This window comes from Agelaius tricolor, unplaced genomic scaffold (genome assembly GCF_023055355.1).
Source record: "Agelaius tricolor isolate 1412-34295 unplaced genomic scaffold, bAgeTri1.0.p SCAF_12, whole genome shotgun sequence".
Lineage (NCBI taxonomy): Eukaryota > Metazoa > Chordata > Aves > Passeriformes > Icteridae > Agelaius > Agelaius tricolor.
Window position 1 is genome coordinate 19,042,368 of NW_027269272.1, and position 23,209 is coordinate 19,065,576.

At 44.8% G+C, this 23,209-nt stretch overlaps 1 protein-coding gene across 12 annotated transcripts in view; it reads right to left on the bottom strand.

The window, feature by feature from the left end:
- LOC139595077 (uncharacterized) overlaps positions 1–23,209 on the bottom strand; it is a 261,592-nt gene that overhangs the window by 40,446 nt on the left and 197,937 nt on the right. For all 12 annotated transcript variants that reach the window (XR_011680845.1, XR_011680851.1, XR_011680852.1 and 9 more), the window contains one exon: positions 6,766–7,041. Coding sequence is in view for 2 of the 12 variants with exons in the window: in XM_071437984.1 (XP_071294085.1) it covers positions 6,766–7,041 (276 nt within the window). In the remaining 10 variants the exon portion in view is untranslated. The remainder of the gene's footprint in view (positions 1–6,765; positions 7,042–23,209) is intronic.

Genomic DNA, 23,209 nt, shown 5'->3' on the forward strand with positions numbered 1-23,209 from the left:
GAGTGGGTATGGGCCGGGGGAGCTTTCCCCAGCCCCGGCAGGGTCCCGAGCTGCTGCAGGTGCAGGATGTCCCCAGCCAAGGAAGGGTCTCACACGGAGAGCCGGGGGCACCCTCCGGGCGCTCCGAGGGCTCCCGGGAACTCGGGAAGTTTGGCGGGGCCGAGCTGGGCTGAGGCTGGGGCCGCTCTGCCTGCGAGGCCCGAAGGCGGCTCTTCGGGGAACCCGGGGGGAGCCGGGGCGCCGCGGCAAGTGTAATCCACTCTGCTTGCGTTTGGGATGTTTTTTATTATTATTTAAAACGGTTTAATCTCCTTTTTGTCCCTCCCTGTCCAGCAAGTAGCCCGATTGTCGCTCTCAGAAGTGGCATTACACGTACAAACCAAGGAGGGGGCGAGCCGCGGCCGGTCCCGCCAGACCCCATTTCGCCCAATAATTTCATTCAAGGGCTCTAAGGACCCTTGAAAGCCGGGGAATACCGAGGGAGCCCCGCGCTGCTCCCGGCCTCTCCTTTCATCCCTCTTTTCCCGAATGGAAGCGCGGGGCGAGCACACGTGCGGCCGGTCGGGCAGCGCACGGCCCGGGCCCGAGAGGGGCTGCAGGAACCGGGGGCACCGGGGGCTGCGGGAACCGGGGGCTGCAGGGGCAACGGGGCCCGGGGGCTGCGGGGGTTGCGGGGCTCCCCCCGGGCCGCCCGCGCCGCGGGTCCCGCTGTGCCCCCGGAGCGGCCCCACGGCCGCCTCCCCTCCCGGCGACCACCGCACGCGTGAGCCGCTGCTGCGGGGCTGGGGCGGCAAAAAGAAATAGCCCAAAAGGTGAAGAAAAAATGGGGGAAAAAAAAGAAAAAAAAAAAAGGTGGGGAGAAACAAAAAAATAAAAAGAAGTAGCTCCGTTATTTTTTCCCCTCCAGTGCTGCAAGAAGGAAAATTTAAAGAAAAATTAAAACTCGGATCCTGAGGGGAGTTTAACGTACACAATAAGCAGCAGAAAAGCCGAATCGCTCACACCACCTCTCGAAGTCGCTTTCAAAAGGCTTCTCAATAAAAGGAGAAGCCGATTGTCCAAACAGGCTTCCATGACTCTTCATAAATAGCCAACATCTTCCTCAAACTGTCCGCGATTTTTGCTCTGCGTCTAAAATCACACTCACGGGATTTCTTTCCCAAAGGAAAATATAAGTGAAGCCCGTACTTTTTCTTATGTGATCTTTAAAATAAATCAGAAAACCAAGATCAGTGGCGAAGATAAACTTAGGAATTACTGTACAACGTAACGGGGTGAAATTACAGTTGAATGTTGGCTCTTTAGCAGGAAGGCAACCCCCTCGAGCGGGATCCTTTTTGGCAGTCTATTTAAAGTTATCTTTCCTTCCTAGTTTTATAAGAACAAATGAGTTTTCTTTTTCCATTGTAGTTGAATGAACTCATGTATATTAAACACAAAACCCCTCCTGAAGAACGCTAACTGCTTTGCTTAAACCCACAAAAGCACAAAAATCCAGAATTGAAGGTTTCCAATTCCTGAATAAGTCCCCTTAACTCTCTCAGGCTCGCAGGAGAGAGACTGGGGACATTCTCTGAAAGTCTTAATGCCTGGAAGGGGCTATCTCAAATGTATTGTCTTTTCCTAAAGTTGAGGCTTCTATTTTATTTCCCTCTTTCCCCTTCACCATCTTTGTGTTGACTTAAGAAAATAATGGTCAAAAAAAGTGTCTGTTCATGGGGATCACACGTGTCGCCCAAATCAAATGAAGTCCTCTTTGGCCCCAGCACAGTTTTGATGGAATTATTCCGGCTCTTCCATTGAATTCACGCCGTTTCCCAAAGAAGCTGTGGCAGTTTCAATGGGAACGCCTGAGGCACAGCCTGGGGTGCTTCAAGGTTGCTTCTCTCAGCGCACCTCAAACCCTGGCATCCCAAGGCATGGTTTGAAAAGTACATTAAAAAAAAAAAAAAAAGAAAAAAAAAAAAAAAAAAAAAGGGAAAAAAAAAAAAAAAAGAAGCAAAAAAGCCCTTTCCAGTGATTCTCAGATCACTGACAAGATCGCCCATAATGGAGCCAAGACGGTGACTTTTATCTCGCTGTTCCTCATAGTCCTTAATTTGGAGCTCATTGACAGGACAGACGGTAATGACACTTTCAGAACTGTTATGGTCTGGAGTGACAATCTCTCCATCTCGCCCATGGTTTATTGACACCATGGGCTCATTGTGTCAACTTAGGCTTGTGATTTCAGAATTCTCCAGCGACGGGCTCGTTGGAAGGATTTTAATTCAAATTATAGACTAGCTGTCTATACAGTGAATTCATATTTAGACGGCGCTTAATCGGAGCGGAGAGATGGTGCTATAAATAATAACAACAACACTTGCCATGTGTCTATCCACTGTCCTCCATCCGAAGATCTGAACGAGCCTTTGGCCGGAGGAGGCCCGGGCGCAGCGGAGAGAGGCGAGGGGGCCTGGGGCTCCTCCAGGAGCAGAAGGGAGCCCGTGGGGAAATAAAGCGAGAACTAAAATAGAAGCCTCAAGTGCCCGCCATCCCCAGCGGCCCTGGCCCCGCAGGTGTGTGCGACAGGCGGGGCAGGAGAAGCGCTTCGGGCACACAAGGATCGGGAGAACTGCGCGGGTTTGGGTGCGGGGTGCTGCCGGCGGGGTGTCACAGCCCTTTTTCCATGGAAATCGCAGCACAACGGGGCTTCTCCCAACACCCCGCCTGCCCCTGTGGGAGCCTTCCCGGCGGGAGCGGATGGCTGTGAGGGGAAAGGCCCAGGGGGTGCCCACGGGCTGGGACAGAGGGGGCGATGCTGCGGGTGCAGCAGGTGCCAGGGACGGGCTCAGGGGGAAGCAAGAAAAGGTGAAGTGCGACATTGGCCTTTGAGGCTGTTTTTCTGGTTTGTTTCTTCAAGTCTCCCCTTCCACCGCTCAACAGAGAGATGTAGGAAATGCCGGCATCCAGAAACGGCTCCTTCCAAAAGACATAAATAAACTAAAAATGCACTTTTCTTCCAAGTGGAGATGAACGAGACTGAGCACAGAGCTAACCCCCCCTTGCTGCCAGCTGAGCACAGAGCTGACCCCCCCCTTGCTGCCAGCTGTCTGCCAAGCCTGGGACCCGATCCCAGATTTACAGCATTTGCTCCCTTGAGTAACGTCCGCAGAATAAAACCCGGCAGCTGAGTTACGAACCGAGCCCAGGAAAACCGCATTTTGGTTAAACTGATCACTCGGGACCCCTGATTTTATGTGCCAACTCCTGCCCTAGGGAGGGGGGAGTTTACGACCTCTTTACAGCCCCCTCACAACTGCTGTTTCTAAGAGGAGCACTAACAACCCCTCTCCTGGAACCGGGTTAATCATTCACCTTTCGGCAGGAGTCACTAAATTTTTGTAAAGTGCCTCCTGACGTTAAACCGTGTGTACAAGCGCTCTGTATTTTTTCCGTTTCCTGTGGTAATTGACATATAATGCCTCTGTTTATAACTGGCTTGACAGATCTATACAGATGTATATTTTTGCTTAATTTCGGAGTTATATATACCGAACGCATGCTAACTAAAGAAACAGTGAAGGAAATCTGGGAATTCCGTTGTGCAGGAAATCTGTGCAGGGCTCTTGCTATTATTTATAGAAAATGCCATGTCTTTATTTTGGGCGCTCTTACTACAGAATTGCCTTATTAGGGAGTCTCGAGTGGAGATCCAACTGAAAGAATGGAGAAAGTATGCTCAGCGCGACAAACAATAATATTTCATAAAAACCTATCCGAATATAATTTCTAAAGTGAAAAGTTTATTGTGAGACCAACAGCCATGGGGTTCATTTAATAGAAAAACTGCGGCGTTATGACTTTCATCCAGGCTGTCAACAGGAGATACAAAATAACCCCAATTTAACAGAAATAATTTGGTTTCCATTAGTCTTTCTCTTTGCACGCAAGACGCATAAACCGTGCTGGGTATTACCGCATCTAGCAAATACCACCGTTAAATGCACTACCCTGAGCTACGTGCATGTTACAAAATAAGTGGAGAATTCATCTAAAAAGTTGGTGGCAATGCAGCACGTCACATATTTTGGCTAATCGTTTTATATCACCAGGTTTCTTTTAAATCTGTCGTCTCCACAGTGAGAAAATAAAATCGCACTCCAGGCATTCACTTAAGATAACGCTTATTCCTTTTCCAGGAGGAGGAGGTGTTTATTTTGCTTTTTTTTTTTTTTTTTGGGGGGGGGGGGGGAATTGAGGTGACTTTATTGCTTCGGGTTTAAACATATGCCATTTGAGAAAATGTTTCCTTAATGAAAAGGAACTGTTCAACGCTGCTTACAAGCAACACCTGTCAACACTGACTTATTTAAGACACGTTGGGAGGAAAACACAAGCACGAACATCTGAAAGGCTGGCATTTGCTGACAGCACTGGAACACCGAAGTTGGGAACGATGAAAAATTAATCCTGACTTTTTGTGCCTAAGGCTGCCAATAAAGAAGTGGGTCTGCCGGGGATGTCCCGCCGCCCGCCGGGGCGGCGCGGTCCCGCAGCAGCTCCCCTGCTCTGCCTAGCTGTGGGAGAGCATCACTTATCAGGGTTTCTGGAAGACCCAGGCTTATGGAAAGCTCTGCCTAGAAAGAAGTCGGTGGCGCTTCACTTCTTTTCTGCCCGCGTTCATATCTCCGGGGAGCAAACGGCGGCGCAAGCTGGAGGTGGCTTCCCTGCCCGTAGTTCCTGTGCCGGGCTCTCTGCTCACCTTGCCCGTCCCAGCCTCACCGCGCTCACTGTAACCCCTGCAGCGACTCCCAGGCGGTTCCAGGCGCTGGCTCCTGGCCCGCCCGGTGCCGGTGCCGCCGGTGCCGCCGCTCCCCCGCGGGCGCGCCCGTCCCGCGGGATCCCCACGGGCACCCCCGGCGCGGCCGACAGGGGGCGCCGCCCCCCGCGCGGAGCGGCCGCGGGAGCGGGGGGAGCCCGGGCAGCCCGGAGCCGAGCGGGGTCGAGTACAGATCTTTAGTCGTCGTGGATAAAAAGAGATTAAAGGCTAAATTCTTTCTCTTTCTTTTTTTTTTTTTCTTTTTTTTTTTTTTTTGGTCAATTTTAACCAACTACGGAAATGTAGAGCTTTCATCCTTTGATGTTTCCCAGAAAGAAACTGTTGTATCGGTTGTGAAATTACATCGTCTCAGAGACAGCGAACCAGCCGTGGAGTGCTAAAATAATTTAATTAAAAATAATAATAATATGAGGACCTGAGCTTCCGCAGAGGCACTTAAAAGCTGACACGTGCCCCTCCATCTCCCCTCTCCCTTGAGCTCCCGATGTTTCCTGACTGCCGTTTGATGGGAATAATTAAAAATAAGATAACCCCACGCTAGCTGGGGGCTCGCATCCATCGCTTGCGGCGCGCTGTCCTCGCCCTGCCCCTGCACGGCCGACCCCGCCGTCCAGCCCTGCTCTGCAGGGGCACAGAAGAGTGCGAAAAAGCAAATCGCTAAATTCATAAATCGAATGTTGGACTTTTACCATATTAACCATAAATAAAACTGTAACCGGCTACCCACTTTCCCCCTAATACAAAACCCCTTCACCTGTATTTAAATAGCACGTCTTTAATTACAGCAGTTGGGGATGTATGAGGCTGAAATGAAATTAGCAGTCATTACCAGTCCTTTAACTCTGTGGTGCTTTTGATCAGCACTAAATTAGCTTTCCAGTCCTAACAAAGGCTCTATAGCAAGCAGTGGGCTGTAAATAAGACAGCTCGACCTGCCCTCAACACCTTTTCTCTTGTCAATCACAGCTCTATCATTCAGCCCAAGATTAACCTTTATCTACCAAATTCTTACCAAGGGAAAAAAAAAAAAAAAAGAGAGGGGGGGCGAAGAGGGGGAATCCAACCTCAACTTTGCTAACTGTAACTAAAAAGAGTTTCTCTTTAAATGCTATGATAATGAGCCAACATGACAAATTCGGGCCTTTCCCAGCCCCAAGTGCATCAGAAGGCAGCGGCGGGCAGTTAAAAAGGTATTGATGATTTATTATCGGCTTGCCCGGCTGCGGACCCCGCGCGGGCCGGCGATGCGCCGCCTCCGCCCGCGGTGTAGCCCCGCTTTGGGCGTGCGGGAGCAGCGCGGGGCCGGCCCCCTGTGCCGGGATTGGGCCGGGAGCGGCCGCGCAGCGCCGCGGGAGGAGCGCAGCGCAGCGCAGCGCCCACAGGGGGCGGCAGAGAGCGGCGCGCCCGGGAGCCCCCGCCCGGCGGCCGCTCCGCGCCCCGCGCACCGCCCCGGCCGCGCCCGCGGAGCGCCCGGCCCGGGGCACCGCCCGGCCCGCGGACCCCCGGAGCAGCCCTGGGAGAGGCGCGGGGGCGCCGCGCCTGCCGCCCGGTGCGGTGCGCGGCCGGGGCTGCGCGCCTCTCCGCGGCTCGCCCCGCGGGCCAGCGCCAAAATAGCGCTGGAACGCCCCGGGGCCGCGGGGGAGAGTCCCGGCTCTGCTGCGGCCCGAGCGCTCCCCGCGGGCCGTGAGCTCCGCGGGAGAGGAGCAGACAGCGCGGAGGCAGCCCGCGGACCGGGAGCGCCTCTGCCCAGCGCTTCGCTCGCGGTGCGCGGCCGCGCAATTTCAGCCGAGCCCAAACGCGTACGCGAGTCCCCGAGCTTAACGCGGTGGAGCTCAGAGTGGCGGGTCGTAGGTGGGAGCTACATTTCCAGATCGTTTTAAAGGTCACGGGGGAGGAGGGGGAAAAACTGTGAATGTCAAAGTTGGGCTGCAGCTACTTACATGTCGGTGCCAGAGCAGGGTGGTGGCTGCGAGCGGTTTGATTGGCAGCTCAGCGCGAAAGTCCGCGCGGACTCCGGGGTCCGGCGCAGCCCCGGGGGTCTGAGCACTTTTCACCGGACAGAGGCAGTTGAAGGAAGCTCGCACGTCCCCTTCTCTTCTCCTCTCCTCCTCCATCCAGGACAGAGAATGAATCCATTTCGGTTTTTCTTCCCCCGGCTCTCTTTCCGTTTGCCTACACATCCTCCAAGTCCTAGCCCTAGCTCTTAACTGCAGTCCCTGGAACAAGAGGGGAAAAAATCGTTTATGGCTTAAAAAAAAATCCCAATGGCTGATTTTGTGTGTGTGTTATAAGAATGCACCCACAACAACAAAAAAGTCACTTCTCTGTCCCCCACCGTACAGCAGAAGAATAATAAAAAAGCTTTATATTTTTGCAGTGGGTATTCAAAGATAATTTGATGCCATTGTTTCTGCTACAGATGGTTCTTTTTAATACAATAACACTGCTCTTTGTGCATACTACACACAATAAAAATCGAAAGCGTTCTCCTGAATAACCATTTTGTTCTCGCTTGTATACAGGCCAACAAAAGCTGCCGTGAGGTAATGGGTTCTGTTTATTGAAGCCATAGAATAGAGGTTTGATAAAGATTTTTGTATATGGGGAAAAAAAAATTAAAATAAAGACCTCGCAAGGTCGAGCTGATCTCTGCGTATTTATTACCACTGAAATATTTTATCAATATATTTCTTTGAGTTGCAGCTGCAGGGATTCCTCCTCCCCTCCCCCCATCCATAATCAGCCCAAACATCTGTTTCTTTGAATTTGGGGAGATCTACAGTCGTTCCCAGACCTAAAAAAATCTAGACTTAGAGAGCGAGTGGGGCTCAGTGGCTCAGCGCGAAGGCAGCGGGCGCTGGGGAGGCGAGGCTGAGCAGCCCCGGCCGTGCCTGTGCGCGCCTATCTTTGTGTGCCCGGCTTTGCAATCTGCTGTCCACGCACACGCACACACAAAGGCGCGAACCGCTGCTGACAGCCCCCGGGATTAGCCCACGGCATTTTCCTGCCCGCGGCCGCGCCGCCTGTCCCTGCGCTCCAGCCGCCTCCGCGGCGCGCAGCTCCCGCGCAGCGCGGCTCTTGCGCGGCTCTTGCGCGGCTCTTGCGCGGCGACGCCGCCCGCAAAGTTCCCGAGCGGGTGCGGAGCCGCCCCGCAAGCGGGGCCGCGGATCTGTCCCGCAAGCGGGGCCGCGGAGGCAGCGGGCAGCGGGCGGCGGGTGCGAGGGTGCTGCGGGCTCCAGCAGAGTTCTGCCGCGCTGCTAACTTTCTGCCAAGTAATGAATAAATTAGCGCCGCTGAACGGGGGGAATAAATGTTAGAGGGAGCCGCCGAGACCCGCAGCGATTTTTGTCGTGGAAATTGTTTCATAGGACAAGGATTCTGCTCCCGAAAGTCGCCCCGTTACCTAGTTTGGGATCTGGTTACGACTGTAGCAACTCGAAGAGAGCCCCAAAGCGGTAGAAAGTGCTTAGACAATAGGGCTCTGCGGGAAAGTTGTTAGTCAGTGACTGTGTTTGTCTACCTTTCTATAGGAATTAATGCCACAGTTCTCTGTGCCTCTGTAGCCTGGACTGACAGTAATCCACCTCTGTGACTTCTGCCCTTTGTGTTTTCACAAAACTCGGCTCACTTGTAGCACGACAACAGCACGGAATAATGACTTTAACCTTCAAACGTTCTTTAATTAGCTTTTTCAGCAAACTAAAAGATGTTCAAATGAGCCCTTTGACAAAAACTGACCTGAGCCTTCAAATTCTACTTTCACTTTTGGGACTAAGACGTTATTGGTTCGCAACTCGTCTGAAGTCATCTAATAAGGGATTATTTAGGAACTATTACCCACACGCCAATTAAAGCCTCTCCGATGAAATTCGGGAGACAAAGATAAGCATCAAAACGGAAAATTAAACTATTTGCACATGGCTTGTTTTTCAACAACCCATTTTGCATCTCAGGATAAACATCTTCTCCCCAGCTCGCTCCGCCGGAGCGGGGAGGGTGCGGGGAGCCTCCCGGGGCGGCCGCGGCCCCGCCGGAGCGGCCCCGCCAGCTCCGCACGCCTCCGCGCAGGGGCGGCGCTGCCGCGGCCGGGGAGCGCTGCCTGCCAGGCTTAACGCCAAGAGGGGACTCGTACGGAGGGTGGCAGAGCTCATCTCCAGCCGTAGGGTTCAGGCAACCTCCCATCGTTTTGCAGTAGCCTTTACATGCTCAGGAGGCGGGGGGGGAAGTGGCATAAAAGAGCCAAGCGTGTCAAAGTTCAGGAAATCGTGCAAGAACTTTTCTAGGATTCTCCAAGAAAGTACCGCTTCTCCTGAAGGACTACTTTATTTCTTAGAGCGAGGAAGGAAAGAGATTAGTAGGAAATGCATATTTTGAACCTACGGTGGTTCTTTGGGATAAATGGGAACCAGGCTCTGAATAGTTTAATACTGACTTATCAATGAAAGATGATTTTTTTTTTTTTTTTTATTTCCAGAGAGGACAATCCGATGGCTCAGAAATCTTACGCTGCTCTTAACCGCTGTATACAAATTTTGGTGAGAGTTTCCAAGCAAATGACAGCAGCATCCTACGGCAAGCTGACAAAGAGATTCCAGGAATGCCACGCATCTAGGAGGGAAATACGAATCCCTCTCTTTAGCCTGGAGCACGAAATTGGCTTAAAGCTCATTTTGCAGATAACCAGAAACGAAATCACCCGTGTGTGGACCGGGTAGCTACAACTTTATAACGCTTTGCAGCAATTTCTAAGACTTTCTGGAGGGAAAGAAAAACAAACAAACAACAGTAAAAAAAGTGAACCGCATGTAGGATGGTCTCTGAGGGAAATTCGCATATCCACATGCATTTTCACCCTTGCTCTGAGAAGGGCTGGGCTCCCACACGAACAGTGGTACCCTTAAGTCTCTATGCCGAGACCGATCCCACGGGGTGAGATAATGATCGTCCTAGATTTTGACTTTCACAATTCATTTTAGGCTTGGGGAAATAATCCCCAACAAAAGAAAACATCCAAACCCAGATCACCTGCATCCAGGTGCATAGTTAAATAACGGATTACTCCAAATTTGCTATATATAGATATATCTCTAGGCTGCATATTCCAACAGTCCAGTAAGGTGTTTGCCAGACACGGTCTCCCGTAGAGGGGCTGAGTGCCTGACCCAACACTGCGTTCAGAAAGAAAAATAATTTCAGAATTTTGGAGTTCCAACCCAAAGGACAAAGCACTGAAGCTGTTTCAAAGCAGAGTGGGAAGATAAGCTGCTGCTGGTATTTCTCGCCCCAGCCAATATTTCTGCCCCTGCCGTGGCCGCAGTGCCAGCGCTCAGCCCCAGCCTGAACCTGGCTCCCCGCGCCGGGGCTCCCGGGTTAATCTTCCCCGGAGGAGCTGAGGTTCACACCACACGGGACAAGCCCTTCTCTCGCATCCTGCCTGGCTGACAAGAGGGTTACAGTTTATTACCGGCGGGCGGCCCGGGGGCCGAGCCCCGCGGCAGAGCCCACGCGGGGCGCGGATCCCCCGCGCCCCCAGCAGCGCTCGCTCGGCCGCCGCCACCCCGCGTGTCCTCCGGGACTCCTTTCCTGGGAGAAGGGGCTTCCCAGTCTATTTCCAGAAGTTCTCAGCCTCTCGTTTCACTTTAGCAACGTTCATGCTTTTTTAAGCGAAAAGCTGCGAGCGGCAGCCGGGGTGTGGTGCCCGTGCGTGCCCCAGAGATGCGCACCCGGCAAGGCTGGGCACGCTCTGCAGCGCTGCAGCCCCAGCGGAGCACCCGGGACACTCCGGGAGCGGGGATTTTTGGCTGCTGCCCCCAGCCCTCAGGGATATGAAGGCAGAAAATCCATTTACCCAAAAGCAAAGAGGCTGTAGCACACAAGAGTGGCTCTCGAGGAGCGGCAGGGCAGGCAGGCCTTTTGCTGCACGGAAATCTATGGAAGAACTTTATATGCGCCTCCTAAAATTGCAGAGTTTTCTTCTGTGTAGCTTTTCTTTTTTTCTTTTCTTTTTTTTTTTTTTTTTCATGGTTGCTATGAAAGAGCCTGCTCATTTATTACCTCAACACTTATTGCAATAATTTTGCTATGGGTAGCTATGGTGCTAAATATGCCTTTAGTGAAAGATGAGCATTGGTATAAGATAAATTTGTCCTGGGAAGAAGAGCAGAAAGTATAGCACTAGTGATATTCTGTATTTTGTCCAAATATCTTTTGGACTGGATATTTTAATACGTTCAACTCCTTGGATGTCAATTTTCTTTGGAACTAGGCATTCTTTTACATACTAAAAATGAATTTATCAAATAAGTGACACTTGTTTGCAATAAATTCCTGTGTCTATTATGTCTACATTACAAGTATTTATTGATTCTGAACGTGTTTTGGCAAATGAAATGAAAATAACCATACAATGAGCATACATGTGCACACAGTATCTACACACTTTGCACATCTCATGCCCATGCACATGCTGTACATCGTACATATGATAAAATACAGTCCGGGCCTGGTGTGCAATGCTGCACATTTACAGGAGCCAGGAACTCCCTTCACACACACTTCCACATGTTCACATGACATTTGCATGTGCTCTTTACACCTTAAACACTGTGGGAAACATAATTTTGAATGCTGAATTTTGACTATATTACCGTGGAGTAAAGTGACAATTCACAACCTGCAAGCAAGTAGTTTCACAAAACTTACATTTTCATTGCATCCCTACTGCTGCTGTGAGCACACTGGGGCTGGAAAGGAGAGCTCCAATCTTGGCAGGAGGACCCCAGGGAAGTCCAGAGAGCTCTTCACTTGGAATATTTTGAATGGCAATTTTTTCATCATCATTCATTTAAGATATAAGGGATGAATTCGGGGAAGTTAATTTCTTTCTCTGTGTTTTAAATAAAGTTTTACGTAGCCCTTGAAACTGTTTCAACAGTAACATCTGCTGATCCCCATAACTTGCAGTTTCTTACTGACTTTATGTGGTAAATTCAATTTATTTGGAAACACCCACACTTAGTTAAACTCTCACAATATTTGCCTGCTGTTATTTTAATTTTTTCTCCAAGACCTGTTTTCAGTGTAACCACCACAGAACTCAAGTCAATCAGGGTCCATAATGGGCCACAACAAATGGTACTCAACACTTCTTCCTCTGAACAACACAGGCCATAGGCAGGAATCCCTCCTCATAATTTGAAACCCTCCACAGTATTACAGAGTGGCAATTCCAAGGTTCCTGACAGGTCAAGAAATCCAGGTTATTTGAAAGAAGATTAATAAATGAGAATATGCAAAAATGAGGAATATAGTTATTTGCAGCAGGAAAAAGGCAAAACCCTCATACTGCAGCTGGCACTGAATTAAAAAGTATACAGAGGATTAGATACCAACCACTTCTATCAAATGCAAGGCCCAGGAACCTAGGGGGAGTGAAGTGTGTAAGAACAGATGCTTAGAAGGTAAAACACCCCAATTAACCTCATTATCTGTTACAAAACTGTACTATTAATATTCTGTGTTTTTTCAAATCACTGTTGTTGTTGTTGTAGAAGAGAGTCTGTTGACTAGCATGTGTTTGCTGCAGTCTCCCAAATCAGCACTGCCCTTCTTAAGGTCAGGGGAATGTATCTTAAAACATTCATATATTTAAAAAATATGTATTGTCATTTTAATAGGCACTGTGGATAGTTTAATTTGTATCTGTATTAAATTAAACATATGGTGAACAGGGTATAATAGATTTTCTATAATTTAGCTGCCAATGTGGCAACAGAAGCCAGTTACTCTCACCAGCAGACTTGTCAGTGGTTTGTTTACTAGCTTATTTGAATTAAAATAAAGCTTCGCTTCTGCTGACTGCACATCATTATCTATGAGACCATAATCCTGCTAGCAAATCCTATATCTTCCAGAACTGGCTCTTTTGTTTGGGATTACTGAGAGCTTAGCCTATAACAAAGAGGAATAAGGCATCCCTCTCATCCTCGTAATTAAGTGTGGGGAGTAATTTAGAAACAAACCCAGAAAGATGTACAATTTGGAGTTCTGCTTCTATACAGGATTGGGGAACAGAAGACAAACACTGATTATGTTAGCACAATATTTAAACTATTAAAATACTGTAAAACAGGAATTCAGCTTTTAAAAAGAAATGGCAACTATCAATAAAGTATTAAGTTGTTTTACTCTAGAGACATTTTTTACCTGTCTGAAGGTATGCTGGCAAATTTGGGCAGAGCTTGAAGATGACCATTTAAAATGTTTTTCTATATGCATACATTACCTATATATCACTTTTATAGGATCTTTATTTCTAATTTAAAGAGCATAATTTAATAGATGAACCTTTATTTATTTTTTAAAGTATCCCTTAAATGTTTAACTTATTTCTGAGCAAAAATATTCTCTAGGAATAGGAATAACTCTGGCAGCTGAAAATTCTTGTTTAAGTTCTCTATTTTGATACCACCAAGATTTATATTTTCCTTTGGGAAAACAGGTAGCTTGAAGCTGCTACCATTTTATACCTACCTTAGAAATGACCATAAAATTAATACAGAAAATAAAAAATATTTTAACATAGGTATTTTGAGGTCACTCTAAATCATAGCAGCAATCTTTTGACTCTGGTGCTCAAGCTGTATTCATGTCACCCAAATCTGTTTCTTCTCAAAACAAGAGTTATGCTATATACAAGTAATAGAAATTAATAACTAGGTCACAAAAAATAGAAGCCTCAGGAGTGTACAGATACACAATATCTATTTGCAGAGGGCTAATAAGGACAGGGGTTGATTTATAAAAGTCTTCGACATTAATTGTCACAGATGGGAATTCTGAGAACCTCTGTGAAACCAAATGAGGCCCTAGTGAATTATAAAGCAGGTCCTTAGACTTTAAAAACATTTAGGCAAAGTGACAGTTCAGAACATCTGTTAGCCTTCTGTCTGAGTATAAACTGGATGTCATGGAGTGCACAGCTGTAGGCATTTTCTGCCTCTTTTTGCCAACATCTGTCACAGCATTACAGTAATATAGGTAATTATCAACACCTCATATAAACTGTTTGCTATTTTAATTTCTGAATAAGTAAAATTAGCATTATACCCTTTTGCAAAAAAAAAAAAAAAAAAAAAAAAAAAATCATCCAGCCAGGGAAGAATTCACATTCCCTTTTAAAGCTGAATGACAGATCTCTTCATTTTAGGAGAGCTGAAATTCAGACAAAAATCTCTACTACAAATGAGGTCCTTAGGATAACATAAAAGACTTAGGTGAGAACAAGTTTAAATATTCTCCTTTTCTCTCTCTGTCTCTTAAAAAAAGACATCTAAGTCTCATCTGTCATAAGCAAAGAAGATCAGTAGCAAGAAAAGATAGGAAACCGTTAATCATCTATGTTTTTTTCCATGCACACGCAGCTGTCAAATGATGTATGTTTTACCACAGTAACAAAGCCAAGGGCTCATCAGCACCGAGCAGTTTTACTGTCAGCTGGTCATCCTTCTCAGCAGTGAGAAAGTGAGCAGAGCACAGGAGCTCGACCTCATCAGCTGAGGCTGAAGTGAGCAGGGAAAGAACCCACAGGGCCTCCAGAAACAGAGGCACGTGCCAGGGGTCTCCTGACAACGAAGCAGGAAGGGGTGCACAGGAAGAGATGCTCCAAACAAAGAGGTCTCCAAGCCAGCTTCTCAAGACCACGTTCAGTTACCCCATCAAGAGACAGAAACCACTGCCCAGTCCTGAGGATCATCTATGTGAGTGTGGGCAGCACACAGAAGGTTGCAAAAAGTGACCAGGTACTTTGGGTTCCTTTTGGTTTGAGTTTTGGAGAGCACGACTCTGTAAGAGCACTTTGTAAGGGCACGACTGGCAGAAGGCAGTTTCTTATCATTTGTGATAATCAGGCTCCTGTGAGATGTTTCTAGCTGAACACCAAGATCATCAGCCTTTGATAACACTGTCTGACTTGGTGGTTGTCTTAATGAAAGTGATTTTGTGAGTGCCTTTCGCTGCCTTTTAGAGCACAGGATAAAAAAAATGGTAGAACAACAAAGCAACTGTCTAACAGCAGTGGCAACATGTCAGCCTGAACCTGCAAGTATGAATCTGTTGATAGAAAATAATCACGTGGCAATGAGTTTCACAAAATTTCATGGAAGCAATGATCATCCCCAGCTCACACTCATTTTGCTTTCACCACAAAAAGAATAGCACCTCTGCTAGAAGTTAATGTTCCAACATGGAAAACCTGAAAAAGTGCCGTTAGCTCCTTTTATAAAGGAGGCATATGGAACAAAGTGGTCACCAATATGCTATTTTTAGTGCCCGAACTACAGTCCAAAATATAATACCCAATTACTTGATATAGTGCTCTATACACTGTCTGAACAACAATAGTGGAGTGAGAAGCAAGAGAAAGCACCAGAATATGGTTTTGAAGTAATTCAGATTTCATGTATTTTATTTTCTTCTAAAAATAAAGGCTTTGAAAAGAGGTGCAGTGTTGTCCAGGCTGAAGGAGGGGTGGGGGGAAGAGAAGAGCTGAAAGGGAGATGAGAGTACATGGAGGCTGAGAAAGAAGAGAGAGAGAGACCTTGACTAGAGGAAAGGACAGCCAGGGCACAGATAGCCAGAAATCTGGAGAAAAGAAAGATAAAATGTGTCTGGGGTGCACAGTCAGTCAGAGGAAGCCATGCACACTGCTGTACATTGAGCCTGTAGGAAAGACCACAGCTCACCACAAGCCATCCAGCTGGGGACAATTCAGGATTTTACCAGTTCTACCATTTCCCCTGATTTCCACTCTGGTGGGCTGTGAACTGTGGTGCCTGAGCTGCAGATGGATATATTTTTTTAGTCTCTGCTAGCAGTGCAGTGATTTTACTGAGGACACAGAGGACAACTCTGTGCCAGTATGGTTTGTGGCTGATCCAGCAACTTCGGAAGGAGATGCACACATCCCTTACTGTCTAGCATTCTTATTTTCCCCATCTCTGTCTCTTACTGCCTCCTCAGCATTTATTACATGCCTCCTCCTATTTTCTTCTTATGCACAGTCAAAATTAGCTGAAATTGTGGATCTGTTCCATGCAGTCTGAGGTCCACCACTCTAACAAGGACAATTCAGTGGTGAGGATTGATTCCACTGTGGTCTTAAACCACTTGTGAGATGTTTGTGGGCTGAGACTATTTCTTTCAAGAGCTCCATCCCTCCACTGAACAATTATTGCTCTGGTTTTTCTTGCCAACTGTATCACTGCATCCAGGTGGATGCCAGGCAGGCATACCAAATTATAAGGTGCAGGATCAACATTTTCCTCCTACTTTTGGTTTCAGTGTTAAGATTCTCAAACATTTGTCTTAACACTTGCAAATAAAGCTATCTTACATATTCCCATCACCCTGCTCCCTAAATGCACTGTTCAAATGTCAAAGAGTATGTGAGCTATTGCAGATCACATAATAGATGCCTACACATTCACTATTCTAGTAATATTTATTATTGAAACAGACTGTTTTGTAAAGAGCTTTGAGATACCTAGGCCATAAAAAGTGTGATATAAAACAAAATGCTATTCAGTTCAATAGATGTCTGATAAGAAAAGAACCCTAAAATTTGAACAGTTCCTCCTCCCCTTAATCAGCCTTAACAATGGTACCCTAGTCTTGGTGCTCCTGCACACAGCAATATCTGTCTTTTAAAGAGAGGAATAGGAACGTGCCACTAAAAGAGAGTGCTCATTGGTAGAACATTGTTAGGTGCTTTATAATTGATAGTTTTCAGCATCAGCACAAAGGTGAGGGCTTTAGCCTTGAATACTACTCACTAACAATATACCCACATACAGAAAACTAGTGCTAAATGTATTTATTAAAATAAATGCTTTAAAATAGTCTGCTTTTCATACAAAGTAATTATCTTACACTATGTGTAAAAGGTACTTTTGTAATCAATGGTATACAACCAGCTTCAGATACAACCACACACACATCCCATTACACACAGTGATGCTCATCAGTTTGCATGGGACTGAATCATTTCATTATGTTCTGTAGCTTAATTCTTCAATTCCTGTAGCTTCAGCTGGAATTCATCCAGATCAGCCCTGTTTTCTAAGATTAAATCAAAATACTTCAAGGCCACAACTAACAAATAGCACAATCAGCTCTAAACATAGAATAAGGTATTTCATACTTTTTAGAGGCTCATAGTTCCTGTTACAATAGTGCCAAAGCAACAGGATTTTTTTCCTTTTATTTTTTTTCATTTTATTTTTTTTTTTCTTTTTGGCACTTCTAACTTATTAATTACCAAAGGACAAGAGAAATATTTTGTGTGTATGAGTGAATTTTGTAGCAGTCAAAATAGACAGTAGCAGCCAGCTGGAGCATTTTAAATGCTCTAAATTTTCACAAGTCCTGCCTAAGAAGATAACCACTAACAAGCTAATGTATTAATTTGCTTTTTTAAAATTCATTGGCTGTTCCAGCACAGTCGAGCAATAAAAGAAAAGGTAAAAACCAGAAAAAAAATCATATAGTAACAGGTCATGTTTTTTTCTACTGAACTGGACAAAAATTATCTCACTAGTAGAATTAGATGAGTAGTCATAAGGGCAAAATATTTTAATTACTAAAAATGTTTAGTTTAATTTGGTTATCTCTATAATCCTATCATCTCTTCTAATTAATTCATTTGCAACTATTTGGATGACCATCAATTTATTAATAAAAAATATTTGAGGATTGCAGGCTATGCAAATTCTGTTGCTAATTAGTTAATGGCTACATTCACCCTGTCAGGGTCTGATGATCAGATACTTGTGCTTATAATTCTTATGCCTACAAACATTTTTTCATACAATGCACCAGAATATTTCTGTACTTGCACAGAGTGGACAGCACTGATCTTGAGTGGCTTTTTCCCCCCAGGATCAGTGTTTCCATGGCGAGTCCTGTGGGGATCTATCTTGTCTTTTCTTCTCCGCAGTAGGCATTTAGGGATAATAAAATAGTTAGTGAAGAGGTATGTTCTCTGCTATTTTCAATAAGCTGATGACAGTCAACATTACAATCCAGACCCTCAAAGGCACTGGGAAATCAAAGAGCCTTAGGCTCCTCAATACATTCATCCACACGAGCCTACATCTCTCAAGTATCTGATTTATCCTTTTAAATGTTCCACCTTGTGGGGACGGGGACACAGAACAGAGTTAAATGACCAAAGATCTCTGGATAAGATTGAAATAATGCTGGCTGATCATCAAATGACAGTGACACGACTTCTCTACCTTTGATTTTATCCTTCCTTTGTAATGCCCATGGACAATGTGGAGCTGTCGTTGGCCCTCACTGCTGCTGAGTGCACAGTGACAATGTCCAGGACACGGCTTAGCATCCATGGAAGCAAAAAGGAACTCTGCTGCTAATTGTAATTTTTAATTGAGATTCCCTTAAATACTCGTGGCAGCACTGCTCAGGTAGTGATAAAAGCTAAACTAGAAAACCAGAATTCTGCAGACTAATTTAGCCCTGTTATTATAAGATCCCAGGATCCTGTCCAGCCTAATATTTATAAATAGTTCCACTAGAAAAAAAATCACTGATGAACTTCAGCCCATTGGCTGGACTGCAGCCTTGGAGAGTCAATTCATTTTGTTAGTACTGCTCCTCCAGTGCCAAATGCTTGAAATTTATCTTTTTGTGCCCTTTTTCTACATTTACTCATGCTTTACTCATACTAAATATCATGATATCGTTTAAGATGCTCCAATTATGGAAAAAAAAAATAATCCAAGTGAAAAGTCCTTTGCAATACACATCATCTCCTCATCCTATTGCCATTAAAATGTTCAATTTTCAGTGTACCAAGAATAATTTTCTTTTCCTTACACTCTTTTTTTCGGTATCTTGTTATATTTCCATTAGAACTCTGGAAAAAGATGTATTTCAGCAGATGATAACCAAGATTATAATATTTAATAGATGCAGCAGCTATTCTACATTTCAGAATGACTATATTTAGTCCTACTAGGAAAGCAGAAGTTTCACATTTCTTTTAATCAGGACATTTTTTGCAGATTAAGTAACACATTACTTTTATTTAAGGAAAGTAAGAAAGAGCTTTTTTTTTGATTCTAAGCATTCCGTGTAATTAAGGACTCAAATTATAAACAAAATGATACATGCACACACATAGATTGGAAAAAGCCACTTAAATGGCCAAATCACAGAAAACCTCATATGAGCTAATTTACTATCACTTCCTGCTTTAAAATAGCCCAGAAATGGGGTGCTCTATTGGGGACAGTGAATAACAATTTATTTCCAGTGTGTATAAGCTATCTTAGCAGTTTCAGGATGGTAACCAGACTTTTCCAGTACCTTCCATGGACTTTCATAGCTTTATTTTGTGTGGTTGCAGATTAAAATAGCACAAGACCTGATTACATGAAATCTGATACCAGAAGAGTGGTGGCACCATGGCTGCATCCAGTCCTGCATCCTCCTTCAACAGCAAAGGTCCAAGAGAGCTGCAGGACAGGATGAGCAGAAAGTGGCAATTCCTTGCCATATTCACCCCATGTCCAGCCACATGAAGATCAGGAACTTCCTGAGTCTAAGATATATTTTAATAGGATTTTGAAATTTCTTTCATTCCTTTATTTGCCGCCCCCCCCCTTTTTTTTTTTTTTTGCCTAATCATGTAAGCATTACCGAAATTCCACAGCAATGAGTTTCACAGATGGATTATGGACAACGTGGAAACACCACTTCTCAGTTTGTTTTTAATCCTCTGCCTAATAATTTTCTTTGCTGCCCTCATTCCTTGCTCTGGCTTTTGCTGATTCTGCTTAGGAGATTACTGCCACTATCTTTTCTCAGCTACTTCCCATTGGAAGTTCCCATTCCAACAAACCTGCACATATACTCAATCTGTGAACAGGTTCCATTAAAATTATCTGGTTCATCTTGGAAATGTTCATAAGCAATTTTTATTGCTTGTTTAGTTTTTGATTAATTTTTCCTTTGATTGTTTGCTTTAATTACATTTTTGTTTCATCACATTCAATGTTTGCTGACAGAACACATGCAGTTCTGCCAGCAAGTGTCCAGCTGCCATAAATGATTACAGGGAGGGAAAAGAAGGGACGAGTAATGGGGACAAGGAGTGATTGGTAACTTTTCAACCAGATCAGCAACACATTCTTTACATGAATTCACATGAATGCTCCCAGGCTTCAGGAGTCACAGTGTCACCATGGTGGTGTGGCTTTATGTCTGCCATGCCAACAAGTGGAAATTTGCATGGAAACCCACTGGGATAGAAAAAGGAGTCTGTTAGTGGTTCTCTGCAGTTTGCTGGTTGGAAAGAGCATGGCAAACCTGGTTCCAGACTGGCAGGAGGGTTATGATGTGACTCTTCCTCCACAGCCCTTTACAAGTAAATGGAAACTGCTCACTTATCCTGGCTTCTGCTTTTGCTATTTTTAAATGATTTTGAGTTACCTATCTTTTCTTTGGTCTTTTTTTTTCTCTTTTTCAATGAGAATTTTACTTCAGAATTATCTCCACAGGCTGCAGTTACTTCCTAGCCTAAAATGTTAATAAATAATAGTTTACTTGCCATTGGAAAGGAAGGGTTTGTCTGCTTACAATAAACAAGGTGACAGAAATGCCCTATAGAATCCTAACTGCCTGTCTGCAATTATGCTTCAGGTAACAACACCCTCCAGATATCTTCCTGTTTTTCTATCAAAAATTGAAACAGAGGAACTGCAACATTTATTTCAGCTGTTAGACAGAGTAGTTTCCACTGGACTTAGCAGAGAACTCAATGTTCCCATCACTGGACTTGACATTCTTAACTCTGAGGACGTCACAGAAAGTTCTTTGCCCAGGGCACAGAGTATTGCAGGAGCTGCTCTGCAAACTGTCAGACCCTTGTTCCAAATTATCCAAAGCTTGCCAAGCCTTTGGGTATGTTGTATTATCCATCTTTGGTTCATCGTCTATTCAAACTTTTGGGAACAGTGTGGGAGAATTATTTTCATTTCTGGGTAACAGAGTGTCTGGCTTGCATTTCACTTCTATTTGTGGCTGGTATTCATTTAATCATTTGAGTTTTCAGATGAGAAGATGTTGCAGGATTTATAATTTGTCAGTAAGTGAGTATTTTATAAAGATTGGGATAGACATCTGATACTCAAATAACACAAAAACCCTTTTACTTGTTGGAATGACAAAAGCACTGACTGATTTAGCAACATTTTCTCAAGTCTTTCCTCAGAAAATACTTTGTCTTTTTCTTCTTACTCTCATGTTTCATCTTGTGAGTTGCTGCTCCTCCTGCCAGCATCTGCTGGAACATAAATGATTCTAAACCAAGATGATCTGTCAGTTGAAAACAATACTAGGACATTTACATATTTTGAATGAAAAGTTAGCTGTGTCCACCTTGAGGCATTCGGACAATATAAGCCAAATTAACAAAAAGGGTGAACTCAAATTTAGTTTGCTTTAGTTCAAGTCAATAAATTCCTGCAAAATAACTTTTATTCAGAATAACCTGGCTTTTCTTTGTCTGTATCCCTGTCCCATTCAGTTAGTTACTTTTTCTAATAAATCTTGTTTTTGTTCAGCTGGTGAGCCCACAGAGCAGCAGGGTGTGTCACTGGCCCCCAGTACTGCAGCAGCACCGCCCCTGCACCACAGCTTCCCTGAGTCCCTGGCTAAACACCCCGGGGTTCTTCACTGGCAAAATATAAGGAGCCTGCAAGAGAAAGGGAGTATAAAGGTGCTTTCTTGCTATGTTTAACAATTAATTTGATTGCTTTCATTAGCTGCTGTTGTTCACTTGATGAAAGTTGTGCATATCCAGGGCTGATTCAGTGGCTGCTGCAGTGGTATGAAGTACAGGAAGGTGGAGGAGCCGGCCTGGGAAGATTCCCTTCCTGCACAAGGACAGCAGCGCTGTGCTGGCAGCAGAATGAAAGCTCATTTGTCCCTTTCCCAGCACCAGGCAGCAGAAATTAAAAATGAGAAGAGTTGACCAAGATGCTGTCCTCCAGTGGCAGCTGATTGCCAGGGAAGTTTGGAGTCTTGCAGCCTGGCAGAACTGAAGGGCAGCTTTACAGGCCCTGCCCTTTCTTCTCAAGCTCATGTCATGTCAGGAGCCAACCAAAGCTCCATCCAGCCAAGGGATCAGGTTTGGTCTTGCATTACTTTTTCTAGGCTCCCTTTTCCCAGAGCTCTGTATTCAAATTTGTAAAAACAAAAAACTAAATGCTGCTGTTTTGGGTTTTTAAAAGAGATTTCAGTGTTGCTAATATCTCATTTTTATGATCAATACTGCTGTTTGAAATGGTATCAAAACCAAAATGAAAAATTGTTCCTACTTAATATGTGAAATTTGAAAAATACTTTTTTCTTTTCATAAATCTCCTAAATTAAAACATTGTTTCATTAAAAAGATTTGTTTTCCTCAGTTTGGAGACACAAGTAGGAATTAGAATCTAGCTGTACTAAGTCCCATAGTTATTTTTGATCTTTGATCCAAACACAATGTATGTTTTGAGTATAACTACATATAATTGTAATATTTCTTCATAATGTGATTTTCCAATAATTTTGAAGAAACTTTTTTACATACAACATATTATAAACTTCTGCCACTTTTACTGATTTTTATCCTCACTGTTAAAAAAATTATTCTTTAAATTGAAAAGTTGGGTACTATTAAGTGAGATCCTTGGAAATTTTCACATGATAGACTAATCCTTGGGAAGAATCCATTCTGTGTGGCCTAGATTTTCTCTTCTTATGGTAGTTTCTGTGAGTTGTGAGGTTATTAATACTCAACATTTTCCTAGATTTTCAAGAGATTTTTCTTCTCAGTTATTTTGTTCTCAGATAATTGAGAAACATGGACATGAGGACTAAGAATTTTCACCTGATTTTCTGGGATAGCCTGCATTTGGTGAACAGACCTAAGGCTGTCAGTAACCAATACCCCTGGGAGAACATTTAAAGCACTTTTCTGCACACTCATGCCTGCACATGCTGCATTGCAATACAACTGGGAAGGGATCAAGGCATACTCAGCTGTACCCAGATAAAGATGTTAGAAAGCTTCATTCACAAGCATTTCCTCCCTAAATAACCTCAAATTGCAGATTATTCACCCAATGCAGCCTAACAGCAATGCTACTGCAATCACATACACCCTTCTCCACAAGGGTTGGCACCTCCATCCTAAATCCAGACACAGTTTAGCTCTGTAACAGGTCCCCCAGTCTAGAAGCACTACAGAATACTGAGTGCAAATCAGTGCTGAAAAATGACCTACAGAACATTAATTACATTTTGCAGTTGCTTCTT